A 16,103-nucleotide genomic window follows, 5' to 3' on the forward strand; every position below is an offset into this window, starting at 1 on the left:
AGGCGTGAAAAAGATCGCTCACGCCCTGAACTGATGACCAACCATTGGGGACTGCGCCATTGATTGGCCGTCTTATGCGAGTGCGCAGTCGAAATGTATTAACAGGGCTGAAGGGGAGGTGAGAGTCAAGTAGCAAACATGGCATATAAACAGATTCGCCCCGTTACACCAGTTTCATTAGCCATCAGTAATCTTTTTGTTTCGTCGTCACCTCTTGGCTAGAAATTCGCGTAACACCAAATTTTATCATGTCTGACAAGCGCACCATCTTGATAACAGGCTGCTCCGACGGCAGTCTTGGCTCTGCTCTGGCACTGGCATTGAAAGATCGTGGATGGCGTGTCTTCCCTTCTGGACGCAACCTAGCGAAGCTCGGAAAGGTCAAGGAAGCTGGACTCGAATGCATCGAAATGGATGTTGGTTCGGATGAATCCGTCTCAGCAGCCGTTGAGAAAGTCAAGCAAATCACCGGAGGCTCACTAGACGCCTTGCTCAATAATGCTGGCACCGGTTACAGCATGCCTATAATACATGTTGATATCGCCAAGAGCCACGAACTGTTTGAACTCAATGTCTTCTCTATCGTCAGAGTCACCCAGGCCTTCGTTCCTCTGCTTCTCAAGTCCACCCACGGAGCTTTACTTATCAACAACACCTCTGCATCAGGTCTTCTCGGAGCTGGTATCCCATTCCAAGGAACTTATGCAGCATCCAAGGCCGCTGCAGCCAGTCTGACTGAGAGTTTGAGAGTCGAACTCGCCCCTTTCGGCATTCGCGCTATCAACATGTTCACTGGTGGCGTCAAGTCTACCTTTCACAGCAATTCACTGGATGCTGAGCTTCCCAAGGATTCGATATACAACGTCGCCAATGAGGCTATCGAATCTTCCATGAACGGCAATGAAGTAGGGATGAACAAACCCGATGCAATGACCTGGGCGAAACAAGTTGCTGGAGACTTGAGTCAACGCAAACCACCTTATCTGATCTTTCGAGGAGGTAGTGCTGGTTTGGCACGCCTAGGCACTTTGTTTCCGACGGGTACTTTCGACTCGACTGTTAAGCAACTTGGTGGCATAGACGTGTTGGAAAGAAAGCTGAAAGAGGCAGAGTCGACCCCAAAGCCTCAGTGATAGGATGAAATGGGAGAATAATGATGGAATTAATAGTGCTTTCCATTTTGTATATTCAGACATTGTGTCAACTACCATATCAGACGTTGCATGATCGGTGATGATTCACGTGATGCGCGATGGTGACATAGATGTTACACATGACGAATATGATGAATGATCTCAGCATATGGCGTGTTGTGATAAGGAATATGAACTCGATGAGTAGCCAGTTCCGCCAATAGATTCTCGATATTTATCTTTCTCATAACAATAATATTATCGGTTTCTGGAATTTATTATGGGAGACTATAACATCAAGTCTGTTGCTGTGGTTGGAGCCGGAGCTGCCGGTGATTCTTCACGCTTTCACCCCGCTTGACAACCTATGGAAGAGCTAATCATCTGTCTTGGTAGGCGCTATTTCCGCGGCAGCTTTGAAGGCAGAGAATTACTTCGACCGCATTCGAGTGTTTGAACGGAGAGAAACACCTGGGGGTACTTGGTAAGGACAGAGTAATCGGAACAAAGACTTGGACTCACCAATATTAGGATTTACGATGCCGACCCAGTAGTCGCTCCTATTCATCCTGGGGGCTACCCAGAAGATATTGATAAGCCACTGGAGATTCCAGAGAACCTACCGACCACAACGCCTCCGAATCAGCAAGAGAGATACGCCCATACTCCTATCTATCAGAATCTAACGCAAGTCGATCACTCCTTTATTCGACACCCGAGTTACTGACCAGGAACAGAACTAATGTGCCTCAAATCGCAATGTCATTCTCGGACCAGCCGTTCTCCTACGGACCTTTCGTCCCCCATTATGTCCCTCGCCAATACATCGAAACATATTTCTCCACCGAAAAGACTGACGAATATTTGTCTCTCAACACCACCGTAGAGGATATCTCACAGCTACACACAGCTACAAAGGGAGGTCTGACGCCTTGGAGGCTAACACTGCGAAAATATGACCCTCTGCGTCACGTCGATGTATGGTGGCAAGAAGATTTTGACGCCGTTATACTTGCTAACGGGCACTATGCCATTCCCTGGGTAAGTGCACTGTCATTCGGTAAGGTAACTACCTGTTGACGGTTGAGACTAGGTTCCCCATGTCCAAGGCTTGGAGCCCTACATGGAGAAGTTCCCTGGTAGAGTAATACACTCCAAATTCTATCGCTCACCTTGGATCTACGCCAACAAAAGAGTTCTTGTTATTGGAAACTCCGCATCTGGTCATGATATAGCAGTGGATCTTCTGCAGTCTGTCAAACAACCGCTCTACCAGTCACGACGATCGCGAGGGAGATTGGATGGCGATGAACCTCTCCTCGGAATGGAGTGGAAGACAGTTATCAAAGAGTATCGACTAGATGGTACAATCGTGTTCGACGATGGAAGTGAACTCAAAGACATTGATCACATCCTTTACTGTACAGGATATCTTCCATCTTACCCATTTTGGAACAGCAAGGTGAACGGTCGACCATTATTTGACTACAAGAAAAGAAAGCTTATCAACAACTACTGGCATACTTTCTTCCAGGACATCCCCAACTTGGCAGTTGTCGGCATGCCTCGCGTCTTGACATTTCGAAGCTTCGAATACCAAGCCATTGCACTTGCACGACTCTTCTCGGGGAGAAACTCTATTTCTCTTCCACCAAAAGAAGAACAAAAGAAATGGGAACTTGATAGAGAGAAGCTTTGTAAGCAGCAAGGACGAAAGTTTCACGAGATAGAGTGGGAGACTGGTGAGACTTTCGGATGGCTGGAGGGGTTCTTTAAGATCGCGGGCCTCGGGACATTGTCCGGGGAAGGCAGAATACCTCCTGTGTTGAGCAAGGACCTTATCTGGGCCATTGAACATGTGAGGAAGTACCCAGATCCGGGTAAGGATGATCACGACAAGAGGAGCGAAGGGTCTCAATCCGAACATGATGGTTGGGATTTGGTTGAAAGCACGCACAAGGATCTCTTGTCCTTCATCTAGATACAAAATATGCCAAATATACACAAGTGAGACCATTTTGCTACCTCAAGTACGCAGTCCATCTTTTCTCTCCTTCGGCATTGTGTGGTGACCAGTGAAAGTCCCGGAGCATATCCTTCTCGCTGCGAACCGCCCTTCGGACCCGCCTCTGATACGGAAGCTCATTGAGGTTGTCCTCATTACCAGCTCCGTTGTCATAGGCAAACGCATCCATCCACATAAGGTCAGCCTGGGCCATACGCCAACCCACCTGAAGCTTAAGGGCAGCGCCACGGAGACGACCACTAGTGCAGAGTACTACTGGCCTCGTCTTTTGTCCGAATATAACAGCCGGGAGTAACCTGACGCCATTCTTGGGGTCCCATTTCGAGCGCAAGTTCTGCTGATATGTCCAGTCCTTTTCGAGGCTCTTCTTGAACCTCAGTCCGCTTTTGCGATGGAATGCGTCCTCACGAATCACACCATCACCGATCGCCGTAGAGACGTGGACTTTATAAGCCGATGCAAGATATGTGATCAACTTCTCATCGTCAAGCGGGACAACGGCTGACTCTGATTCCGTGCAGGGATAACAGTCTGGGTCGTCGCCGTTGCTATAGTTGATGGGTATACCAGCAATCCCAAGGTACACGGTCTTGATACCTTTGTACTCTGGATCATGGGTGAGGCAATTTTGCAAGGCTTCGAGTCCCTTTGGCGTAGGCACCATACAAGCAATAGCCTGGATGCTGGTTGGTAAATTGGTGATGCGTCCACATGTCAGTGCAGCGATTGGTACGTGCAAAGTTGTAATGCTACTATCAATCCAAACGGAATGGTATCTCTTTTCGAAAATTCCTCTGAGTGTTTTGCAGAATATTCGAGATCTTTTGTCCTTGACAGTCATGTACGATCCACCCTTCATTGCCACTGCACGAGCATCGTAGCATGCCTCCAGGAGGGGCCGAGGTCCATCTGCATCCTCTGGCTTTTTAAACCGCAGACCACGTAAGAAGGCGTCGTGGAAGATCTTGTAGGCCGCATGTGTGTCCTTTTTCTTCGGAATAGCTTCTTCCCAAATCATCAGCCGAAGCTCAGGTGGTAAGTTGTTGAAGCTCTCGAAATCGCTTGACATGGATTGACCCATGATGGCAGTAGGTGATATCTGAGTGTATATTGCTCAGAAATGGAGACTTAGTGCTGCTTTAAGAACGGTGCAGGAGCTTTGGTAGAGTTCTGATGGGACGTTTGTGTGATGATGATGGAAGAGAAATAAACACGAGTGAGGGGAGGGGTTGCTCTTTTATATGAGACATCTTCTGCTCATTTTTCTTCTAACTTTCTGACACAGAACTTTCAAAGACGTAGTGGGACTTTAATATGTCTCTTTCTTTTGTTGTGACGGCCTTTCTGGCCATAGACTTCTCAGTTAGACTCAAGGTTCGAGTACCAAACTTACGCGATAGCATCAAATTGTCAGCCAGACGTGTGATTCATACTTAAAGCTTATGACATCTCAACGAGATATATCAATCCAACGCACTGTAAAATCCCAATTAACTTCAGCTTTTGGTAGGCAATATGCGCATAGCCTTAAAAGATAAGTCAAATCAGCCAGACGTGTTATTTGCAATTGCGATTTATGCTTGAGATGCCGAATCTAAACAGAGAACTTAAGTTATGCGATGCTACTAGGTTGCTAAAAGGTACAGATGAGTCAGGTTTCGATTAAGTGTTCAGCAACTACGAGATACTAAACCAACGAGGGCGTCAAGCCTGCCGTGTACATCGCCCGAATAACCTTTTGCAAACTCGTTTAATGAAAATTCTCAGTTTCGGAAGCCCACTTGACAGTGACCTCGGCCTCATACAGTGAAGCAACCATCATCATTGTGTCCCATATCATGATAGTCAAGCGCCTCTTCCAACCGCCGAATCCTCCGGCCCTCGCATCTGTCGGTGCCGGCATGATTTGGTCCTTTGAAGTACAACTGTTAGGGTGTCGAGCGAAATATAAAGTAATTCCGTACCGCTCCTTTGAGGGAAGCCCCTGTACAATGTGCATGCTGTTATAATCTAGCCCCCAAGGGCACTCGATATGGCTTGAACCTGGTTTTATTTCTTCGGTCTCTGACAAGCTGAAGCATAGCAGGAGATAGATGCTTCGCGGGAGCAAGGTGAGGCGGATTAGGAAAGTAGTAACAGGTGTAACAAAAAGGTTTAGTGGGAGTGGGCGGCCTGTCTTCGCAGGGATATTCGTAAGAACCAACAGTCATGGTTCGAAAAGTGCTGTGAGTGGCTTGATGACAGGGTAGAGTGATAGCGACCTTTGCGTGTATTCTTGTGTGATATTCGACTTGGCATGCGTGAAGACGAAATGGGGGGAAAGGCAAGGTACAAAAGCGCAACGGGGCGAGAAACATTTATAGGTCTCAAGGAATCTCCGTCAAAGAGAGAGTTTCAAGTATGCTTTGGTGCCCTTGCTCGTCAGATTTCAATAAAGTATACAATGCTGTTAAGGCGATCCGATTAATGGCCTAAAATAGCATCTTCATTGGTATTCTCAAGGTGACAAGCGCCATATCATTGTAATAGAAACTCAAGCATTACTTCCAAGAGCACTCAGTCGTGCGATCCATCCAGTTAACTTCAACTTTTGTCACTTAGAATTTCTGTTACCCCTCAACTGTAAACTTTGGTTGTGCTTAGCACTTATTATACCAAGATCAAGGCTCTTGAAATCATTTTTAGCTCTATACTAACGAAAGCTTAGGGAAGGCAGGCGAAATAGAGAAGTGAGGCTATCAAACCAGAACCAAAACCTTGTGAAACACGATATCGCGGCCGAAGTGAAAGATCTGTATAGCATTACCTTTCCGAGTCTATTTAGTGGTGGCTTCAAAAGGTTTTAACATCACACCCACCATATATACCATTATGAATTAAAGGATCAAGTGTTGGGATCATTAATTACAGGGGCAGGCTATCATTCTTATGGAAACTATTCGGAAGGCTTATTTTCTATATACTCTCTGCGCAATTTATTCCTTTCATCTGGTTATTATTTTGTCTGCGGTGCCTTCTTTATGTCACGGGATGATTCGCTAAAAAAATATTAATGGCATTTCAGCGCCATAAAACGAATAAAAGGGCATCCTCAGAAGGTGTTCTCTTTCTGAGACTTTAGAATATAGACTAGACTAATGATTCTCATATTCTATCAATCAAGAGACTAGAAACAAGGGTGAGCAGTAAGTATTCAAGATGGTAAACATGGTCCCTAGTTCTCAGATTTGCTAGGTCATATCGTACAAATGCCTCCAAACCTCGGAGATGAAACATGGAGTCTCCTCCCATCCCTATTTTCTTATGATTACTATGTGCAAAATATATGTTAGCAGGTCTTCGGCAATAAATCATTCAGACAATGGAAAAACATACATAGGAAGTTCGTCAGCAAGGCAAAAGTATATATAAATTATCAATGTCGATACTATCTTCGTGTCGCCATTTGCAAATGTATTTCCTAACGGTCCTTATACGTTCAGGGTCGTGGGTATTACTCATTGCGTCAGCGAGGGTTCTGACATTCGGTGGGAGAGTGGTGATCGTGTCGAGATAGCGCGGTTCGAAAGGGATGGAGACAATCTCGACATTGCGATCTATTCAGACTTTCATTCCCCTCCCTTTGCCCGGTACAAGGCTCTTTAATAGCATGAGAGTTCCATTCTTCTCAGCAAGGTGACGGGATTCGCGGCAACAGGCCAGGAAATTTGTATTGGTTATCCCTCGGGACGTGGTTGAAATTATGTCTTCCCCTTGCTCCAAGTCCCAAATATCGCATATTTTGGACCGAGGCTCTTCAGGTAAGGCGGCTTGCCATATCATCAGAGCATTGAAAGCTCAACGTTGATCCACAAGATTTATGAGAGTCGGCGCCGTCAAATCAAGTGTGATAAATATTAAAATTTGTATTTAAAATTACATAATCGTGACTATCATTAATTGTTGTAAATGGACAGAATGTCAGTAGAGTTCTTGTACTCCACTCCACACTTTTCTGAGAAGCCAGTAAACTTTTCGACTCTGTCCTGCACATACTCCTCGAAGCTCTTTCGGGTGCAGCTTGTTCCGGGTCCGTCTTCGCATGAAGGTAGAGCCTGGGGCGCACTGTTGACTAGCACGCGGTAGTACTCTCCGTCTTCGTAGCCGTAGGCGTTGGTGCAATTGAGGCGCTCGATGGCGATGTTGCTCAGGAAGGGCAGCACATGGGAGCTCTTCCAGGCGCGACGGTAGTTGATCTTGCTCAGAGGCATGGTGTCGTTGATCTGAGAGTCTGTCCCAGCAGGCTCGGAGTTGTTGAACAGACCCATGGCGACGAGGACCATGGGGGGCAGTTCACGGTGGGTGAAGCTGACATACAGCTCCTCATCTGAATCATCGTCGAGGAGGAGACCAGCTGTAGTGTTGAGCCATGGCATACCAACGTAACCAGAGATCTGGTTGCCGTACCCAGCGTTGTAGTGATATCGCACGTCCTCAGAATACTCCCAGCCAAGCCAGTCATCGGGAGTGAAAAGCTCAAGGTTGCAGAACGGCGACTTGCCGCGGGTAACAGTCTCGTAGCCGCAAAGCTGCTGCATGCCAAAGATGTCGTTGACAGTGAAGTTAAAGTCGGATGCAAGAGCGTTGAAGCGATCGACAATTGGCTTGGTGTACTTCTTTTGGTAGACTTCGGCTTCGTCGCTGCCGGTAGAGCCATCGTAGGCGGGGCAGGCCTTGTAGGGAGTCAAACTGTCGGCACCAGATTCTTCTGACTCGTAGATGGTCTCAACCTTGATAGACTTATCGTCGGACTCAAGACCACGGACGAAAGATTGAGCGGACTTGACAGTTCGCTCGGCCGATGAAGTCCAGACCTTCTTGGGCTGCTTGAACTCAGGATATCGGAACTCCAGATCAACACCCAATCGCGTAGCCTCCAGTCTTCCCACGTTGGTCAACGGGGACACCTCAGCATCAGAAATGGGAGGTTCCCAATCGTCCAGAAAGTTGAGATAAGGAATCTTGCTCCAGTCGATTTTGGTCTTGTTTTGAACCTTCTCGATGAATGGCTCAATATACTCCTCAAAGTCAAAATCGTTGGCGTAAATGGCAGCGTGTCGCACAAGATACGCAGCGCGCTCGGGGGTGCAGCCTTGGGGTGCATCGGGCGAAGCGGGAGGATCTTGGGGCTCGAAGTAGGGAGCAATTCCCGCGAGGTGATGAAGAGGATTGAAGGTGTACTCAGAGTTGAGTGAAGCTGCTGAAGCGAGAGGCAGCAGGCCTACAAGAGCCTTGCTCAGGGTATTTTGACGAGCCATAGTGAATTAGCGAGAGGTCACAGGGAGTCTGAACGCGCTGAAGATCAAAAAGTCAATTGAGTTTGTAGCTATTTTATTTATTTTATGCTTAGTGAGGAGATGAGATCATTGGTGATGTTTGTTGTCAAAAGCCCATGTCTTTGACGTCACAGCATAAAATAAATCAACAGCTAAACCTGCCTGTCCCGACTCTGTTCCTTGCAGTTCTTGGAGATCACTGCGTTTGATTGGATCGGGGATTTGCGGCTCCATATTGCAACGCCGTCAGCCGAGGCCGCATTATCCGAGCGGGTGGACTTGGCAGCAGCTCAAATCAAGAATTTGTTAGCAAACTCATCGAGATTCTTAACGACGCGTATATGCCATAACTTGATTGGCTTGTAGACGAGTGTCCAGCTGTAACCGAGTCATATCATTCGTGATCTGGTTGTTTGTGCAACTCAGGCGTGGTCCTGGGCATCATACTAATTTCTGTTCCCTGCAATTTACTCCGTACTGATGCCGGCATTGGAGGTCACTGCCGTGGGCAACAAGCTTCGTCAATATCCACTGATTATGTCACGATCTTGAGCAATTCTAGTGTAACTATCAGGCTTAAAAAATGGGTCAACGATTGAGGCTCTTGAATAACCATGATTGATGACCCCGAACATCCAAGGAAATCCTCAATCCTGAAGAGTAGCTGCAAACAAGCAGGCAAAATCGCTCTTGTCAAACCAACTTCTATCTCTGGTCCAAGCCTTGACAATCACATCTCTTGCCAGACGAGCCATATCTTCCACTTCCTCAGTCGTACCCCAGCCCGTTGACAACGTACCAAAACTCAAAAGATGTACCCCTACTTGAAGGGCCACTCGCCATGTAGCATCCTCAGTCCGAGGCCCCAACCCCTCGGCGTAACCTTGAAGCATCCATAGCCCAGCGTCGATGCGTTTGTATTTCCACAGTACATACATCTCGCCCAGCATGCCGCCGTGATCGAGGCTTGGAACACCAACTTGTGAATTTTCCCAGTCGATAACGTACAAGGTTCTGAGACTTTTCGGTTCAAGATTGTCATCTTCCAGTAGGATGCTTTCAAACCATTAATTTTGGGTTCTGAAGGCTGGGGATGGACTCACTTCTGCGTGTGATAGTCGCCATGAATCAGTGTCAAGTCTGCCGACGGGTCGCTCAACTCATGCAGTGCCATGTTTTTGACGAGACGAAGTGTATCCTTTGCTTCCAACAAAATCCCAGGGAACTGGTCGACACGATCGATCAACCCATCAAAATTGATACAATGTTTCAGCCTCTGCATTTCATTGCTGGTATCAATAACTCTCTTGAAACCTGATAGATGTTGGGTCTGCTTCTGTTCAAGCGAATCCTGCACAATTTCTCTGGTCATGTCATGAAATTTAACCATGTACATCGCCAGCACTTTGCCCAGTTCATGGGCTGGTTTGCGTAAGTGCTCAGGTGTCGGAGATGCGAAGTGGTTCAGAGAGTAGGTCTTAAGATCTACGACGTTGGGAAGATACTCTTGAACCAACATCTTGGTTTTGGCATCGTAGGCATAAGCTGTTGCTGTTTTAACAGTGTATGCTGTGTTTCCAGACTGTGCCACATCTATGGGATTCATAGATAATTTCGACAAGATATCTCCTTCGACGTCCTTTGTCATGTCAGCGGAAGCCCTTCCTATATCCTCTTTTCACTCACGCATCGGTTAACAGTGACGGCATTGGCGGGGTGACGGGCCATATAAGGCTCGCCATGCTTAACATTTAACAATGACTTCAGCTGTACCATCATCCAGGGGATCGATCAGATGAACGCGAAATGTAAAATTGGCTTGTCCGCCAGCCAAAGGTTCGAGTAAAGACGCTGCATATGGCGTGGTGTTGAGCCATGCAGATACCTGGTGACAGATTTGATCAGACGTATCTTTTGCAGGCATCTTTTACGAGAAATTAATGAATTGGATAAACTGTTATCTTATACCTCATTCCCTCGGCCGGGTTCGCTTTTATAGTGCACCGTTACCTGGATGCCTGGATTGAGTGGCGTAATGTTGTCAGACTCATTCTAGATGCCTACGCAGACACAATCAGGCTAAAGGTTTGGTCGCACAAAGGGTATATGAGAATTATGAGACTAAGACTAATACTATAACTGCCAACTACGTCAAGCGGTCCTTGTTTGCAAGGTATCTCTCAAGCTATCTCTACTGGAAATTATAGCAAACATCTGTAATGGGGACCTCAACGTGATAGAGATTAGCCTTCCACCACTTTGTCGCAAAGCCCTCCAGATCAAAAATGAAGTCGGACTTGAGAGAAACACCACAATCCTTGGACTCATTTGCGACAGCAAGTTCTGAGCCAGTTGTCGTAGCTGGGGCAACCTTTTCGGCGTCCAAAAGGTTCACTCCAGCACCATCGTTCGAAGCATGAGCCGACTGTGCAGCATCCAGAGTGAACTTGTTCACAAATTCGGGAGTGGCTGTGAGTCCGCTGCTGAGATCGACCAGGCCTCCGAGAAGCTTGAAAGTGAGCTGAACAGTCAGCGATGCACTAGCGTTCAAGCCAACCTCAACGCTCTCGGTAATGTTGGCGTACGAAGTATACTGAGGCTCCCAGCCAGTAGCAGCATTCTTGCCCGAGTCGAGAAAATCGAGATGGACGTTGGCGGCAGGGATAGCAATACCGGCGCCAGCTCTTACGGCAACGGCGGCTGAGGTATCAACATCAACTCCAACCGCGAAAGACAGGCCTGGTCCGAGAGAGAGGATACCAGGAACTTCGACGAGTGTGTATGTGAGGGTATCGGGGTCGTAAAGGATAGATCGAGACCAAGCTGCGGCTACATCGGCGGCCAAAGCGACATCGGCTGAGAAATGGGTATTAAGATCGAAATAGAGATCTTCCATCTACTCAAGTCAGTAAATCGGGCTTCACATTGCGTCGGAATCACGTACTTTGAAGCGCCAGAAGTTGTACTTGGCGCGGCCAGAGAAGGAGACAGTGGAAGAGAACTCTGCCTTTTCGGCCTTGATGGTCACCCATGGCTGTTCCTGGAAAAGAACAGTGTCTCTCTCAAGGCCAGTACCGAAGTTGAGAGAAAGACTGGGGTTCAGTGTGAGGCGCTTCGTCAACTTGGTGGCGGGGATGGAGGTGAATGACATTTCACAGGTTTCTAGAACATGTTAGTGTTGTCTTGTATCCTTGGTCCCTTGCAGAGAGACATACCAGCAATGTCAGCCAGCTCTTGCTCAGCGGCATGGCAAGTGATGGTCTTATCACCCTTATCTGTAGTAACGCCATCAACAAGGTAGAAAGCTTGGCCAATGTCGGTCTTGCAATTGCCCAAGTTGTTCGTGATAAGAATGAAAGGTTCATCGTCTGACCAAGTATCGATGGCCTTCTCATAGGCAGCAGACTTTCCGAACTGGACCTTGACGGAATCGGCTGTACACTCGACCGAGACAATAGCGTCAATGTGATCCAGAACAACAGCTGGGTGGTTCATGACAAGGTCCATGTCGATGGCTCCCTTAGGAGCAGTTGTGTTGAGCGTAGGGAAGGTCTGGTTGCGGGGCTTCTCAACATCGCCGTAAGACATGGAGATGTTCTTCTTGGGAACCGCATTTTCGGGGTTGCTCAAGTCGACTTTTGCGGGGGGCTTGGGAAGGAAAGTCGCCGTGGTGTTGTGGTGAGCCGAAGTTGAAGATGCGCGAACAGTCGTCTGGTTGGGCTTAGATCGGATGTTGGTGGGCTTGGTTTGCACAGAAGTAATTGTCGGAGGCTTGGTCTGAGCAGCGACTGTCTGACTAGGCATCTCAACAACAATGTACTTGACAGTGCAACCGCATGACTCGTCATGTGCGAGCACGCCAAGGCAAAGAAGCCAGAGGCTGAAAAGAATGGACGAGAACGAGGTTCTCATGGTGAAAAACGAGAGACTTGTTGAATGAGTGACAAGGCGATGCCTGGAAGTGAGCGTGATGGGCTGAACATGGTGAGAGATGGCATCAAGATATAACAGACCAACTCAATACCGACGCTAGTGAATAGGGAATTGAGTTCGTCCCAACGGTGACTTGGCAGCCAACAGATTAGGAAAGTAGGTATACCATATTTCCAAAGCTATAGCACAACAGTCCACTAGCAGTTCAGCTCTGGACCATTAGGACCCTTAGAGCTGTCAATACGGCAAATGCCGACCATCACATGCATGGCTCTAGTCGAAATGGGGAAGGCGTCTAACGGTGGGAATAACATCTCAGGTGAGTGGTTACATGGGTTGGTGGCATGCTATAGGCTGGTGGGTTTAATGCGATGCGAAAAAGGGACAAGATTGATAGGCGAATCACGGTTAAAGGTTGGCTGCCAGATAATTCATGGTATCATTCGCTTTTGCGACGTGGGCGGTTATAGGCCTGTTGGTGATGAAGCAGGGATGCGGCGCAGCAGGGACGCCAAAGCGGCGCGATTGAGTGAAGCCATCGCGACAAATGATCAAGACCTTGTTATATGGAAGTTGCCGTTTACGAGAGATCTTGATTAACTAAATCGACTGAACTTCCTTAAATGAACTTGATTATCTTGAAATAGGCAGGTAATCACAACAACACTAGGATGGCCTAGGTTTTACGCCAAGGCTCAGCCCTGAAGCACATGTCAAACGTCAGGTCAATCGATTTTCCGACTAGCACAGGGGTGTTGACCAGGATACATATAACTACCATCAACGGCTTGCCGAACCATTCCTCTTCTGTATAATCTTTAGCATCCGAGGACGGAGATCCCGCTGATAGTGGAATAAGTAATGCAACGTAACGGTGCCCTTGAAGGCTAAATTAGACCCCATGACTCTGATAAGATGCTACCTATAGCGCTGTAAGTCAACTATGCTATAGTAGTGGTCAGATTGCTTCACAAAGAATCACACGCGGCGATTACTTATAGTTCCGGAGCGAAAGTGCTGTAAAGAAAGGGCCTGCCAAGAAAAGGTTACAAGCTCAAGCTGGACGGGAAGTGGGATGGATATGATAGGTAACTTAGGTTATGAAGAACAACCAAAAGGGACCCCGGGATTTGGCCAAGAACAAGCACGGCCATATCTCCTCTCGGCATTTCTCAATCGGCACCTTGCCAAGATTCTGTTCTCTCGAGCGTGTCGTCCCTTTACTATCAGTAGAAGGTTTCATGAAGCCCCTCATGAGTCCTACAACCGTTTGCACTTCAGGATGAACTCGTTCTTGTCTTGGCTTCTCCGTTTTGAGATCCCTCACTGGAGCCTCTGGCAGATGAGAGAGCTACCTTACATGGGAGCTTAAAGGGCAACGCGGAGCCTCTATCAGTGACTCGCGGTCCTTTCAAATACAGATGTCCCACTTGCAACATCCCCGTAACTGGATTTTGAGCCATCTGTGATGCCAAGTCGCCTCATATGCGGGCCTCTGGTGAAGCTTCGGCAGATGAACAACTGTGGCATTACTTCATACACTTGGCGGCATCCGAAAATATAGTATCGCTGTGCTGCTTATGTCTGGCTGATTCGTATGCAACACCTCCACTCTGACTGCAACTCCTCCATTCACTTTATCTCATCTGCATGCACACTCGCTTCTCGTTATCTGGTTACCTCACTTTGGACCCGAACACACTAGACTCCATTGCATGAGCCTCATCGGTCTTTATCAGATTTAGGTCCCATCTCCTGAACCAGTTCCGAGGGAAACTGATATTTAGCAAGTTCAAAACTTGCACGGACCTTAAGCATTATGGGCTTTATCGTTTTTACCTCATATCCTGCCTTACATCCGTTTTACCTATGTGAAAACCATTTAATGTTTAACTGGGCGCGTTGTTGTCTGGAATCTTTTAGCACTGATGCTTTTTCCTTGGCTTGTGTTACTCTTTGCTTGTTTGCCCTCTCTCTCAATGCACAGCCATCCATGCATCAGTACTCACATCGCCCTAAAAGCATGGTAAGCCTGGCTATGTTGCCAATAGCACTCAAGCTTACATTGCCCATTTACTATATATGTATTAGTTCCCTAGTACCTCCCGTACGATCAAGGAGTGATGTTGATAAATTATGGGCTTCGTGGCCAACTTTGGTGATACTCGCAGAGTAGTTGTAATAGTAGTAGGAAAGCAAGGTATAAGCTGTATATAGTTTGCCGACTATATAATAAATAACTCATCTAGTGCATCTAAAATAATACTTCTAGCCATCACACCAAGATATAGACCAGACTAAAGTAAGGCCGATCTTCAAACAGTCTGCAGTGCGTCCTTCCATGGCTTTATATTCCATAGACTTATCATGGGCCTCAACTACTGGCGAGCTCCCCCTTCCCACTGTCTCAAGGTTGAAATAGGAATACTATATCTATATTCGTGTTCCTCGAGGCCTCGATATCTCTCCACTTTCTAAATGAAGGTTGAGAACTTCATCCTCAGTTGACTACCTCCTCGATTACCAAAACCATCAGCAAAGTACAATCTATTGAACAACCTCATTTCTGCTCTAAAAAGATCTCAATAACAACTGCTTTAAAATGTTTGTGAACCTGAGTCACTTACCGCAGAACCAAGCTTGAAGCCATAAAGAGCCTACCTCTTTGGTAGAGCATTGTTGTTGTTGGCCGCAAATAACCCCAACTGCAGAGCTCGCAGGTGGAGCCGCTCAAGCTTCTATCAAACGTACTCTACTTTAAACAAATATTTTACTCCTCAGACTGGGGTCTTTTCTCGCATCGGGATCCTCACTGTGATATTCCACGGACGTCTGTGCCAAGGAGCTTGATACCAGTCAGCCGAGATGTAGTAAATGCTACACATCAAGTACAACATCACAATAATAGCTGAAGCCGTCCTCCAGAGTCCTGTTCATTCTCGAATGGGCTGCATCAGCTATGGTTACCGTTGTGACTGCCAAGAATTGCAGCACCCAGTCTTTGCAGGTAGGATTCCGTCTATAGGAAGGCGGCTCTAAATAGTTTCATGTAGGTGGCTGACAACAATTTGGTCTTATTTCCCTGGAACAGCATGGTGCCTACGAAATAGTGATACAGGTCATGGTGTACGCATGATTGAGTCAGGAATTTAGGAAGGACAGAACACATATGCAAGGAATCGTGACTCCTGAATCAAGCATTCTTGTCGAAATTTTTCGTCAAAGGAGCCATTGTGGATGTTCGCATATCGCATCAAACCCCAGTTTTATGGCTGCATTCTCTTGCATCATTGTGGTACCAGATAAGGATACAAACACTTTGCCTCACCAAGTCATCAATCAATTTCCCTGAGCACCGCCACTTTCGTAGCCGGATTGAAAGCTCAAAAACAAGAATCCCAAGATGCTGTGTCAAGGGGCGTCCCGTATCCAGAGTTGCAGAGCGATGTCAGCCTGAGGGTGACGTGACGCGTCTCGCTTCGGCCCATCCATCACAAGATATGACGGTTCAGTGAGTGGGTGGAGGAACATAAAAGAGGCGCAAAGTACTGGCCATGCTTGGTCGTCGCTTAGGCAGTCAATCCTTCTGGTGCCGCCAAGGCCTTAACGAAGAGTCCAGACCTCATAGAATGTTACGCAGTGTTGACGTACCTATGCATCACCGCCTCATCATCTGTGACACTGACAATCGACACA

The 16,103-nt window shown here is 47.2% G+C and overlaps 5 protein-coding genes across 5 annotated transcripts; 2 read left to right on the plus strand and 3 right to left on the minus strand.

Moving 5' to 3' along the window:
- Positions 1-248: 248 nt before the first annotated feature.
- On the plus strand, positions 249-1,133 carry FSUBG_1610 (estradiol 17 beta-dehydrogenase; the record flags this gene model as incomplete). The annotated part of the gene is made up of 1 exon (XM_036679296.1): positions 249-1,133. One exon carries the CDS (start codon positions 249-251, stop codon positions 1,131-1,133), a length of 885 nt encoding a protein of 294 aa, XP_036542871.1.
- Positions 1,134-1,892: 759 nt separating this feature from the next.
- FSUBG_1611 (thiol-specific monooxygenase) lies at positions 1,893-3,114 on the plus strand (the record flags this gene model as incomplete). Its single annotated transcript, XM_036679297.1, has 2 exons — positions 1,893-2,174; positions 2,227-3,114. The coding sequence occupies 2 exons, from the start codon at positions 1,893-1,895 to the stop codon at positions 3,112-3,114; spliced, it is 1,170 nt and encodes a 389-aa protein (XP_036542872.1).
- Positions 3,115-3,154: 40 nt separating this feature from the next.
- Positions 3,155-4,240, minus strand: FSUBG_1612 (uncharacterized protein; the record flags this gene model as incomplete). Its single annotated transcript, XM_036679298.1, has 1 exon — positions 3,155-4,240. The coding sequence occupies one exon, from the start codon at positions 4,238-4,240 to the stop codon at positions 3,155-3,157; it is 1,086 nt and encodes a 361-aa protein (XP_036542873.1).
- A 2,854-nt stretch (positions 4,241-7,094) lies between these two features.
- Positions 7,095-8,456, minus strand: FSUBG_1613 (acid phosphatase; the record flags this gene model as incomplete). The annotated part of the gene is made up of 1 exon (XM_036679299.1): positions 7,095-8,456. One exon carries the CDS (start codon positions 8,454-8,456, stop codon positions 7,095-7,097), a length of 1,362 nt encoding a protein of 453 aa, XP_036542874.1.
- A 665-nt stretch (positions 8,457-9,121) lies between these two features.
- Positions 9,122-12,386, minus strand: FSUBG_1614 (uncharacterized protein; the record flags this gene model as incomplete). Its single annotated transcript, XM_036679300.1, has 6 exons — positions 9,122-9,530; positions 9,578-10,113; positions 10,161-10,241; positions 10,687-11,370; positions 11,419-11,636; positions 11,690-12,386. The coding sequence occupies 6 exons, from the start codon at positions 12,384-12,386 to the stop codon at positions 9,122-9,124; spliced, it is 2,625 nt and encodes an 874-aa protein (XP_036542875.1).
- Positions 12,387-16,103: the final 3,717 nt, after the last annotated feature.

Source organism: Fusarium subglutinans, assembly GCF_013396075.1.
Source record: "Fusarium subglutinans strain NRRL 66333 chromosome Unknown NRRL66333_c0000009, whole genome shotgun sequence".
In the NCBI taxonomy this organism is placed as follows: Eukaryota; Fungi; Ascomycota; class Sordariomycetes; order Hypocreales; family Nectriaceae; genus Fusarium; species Fusarium subglutinans.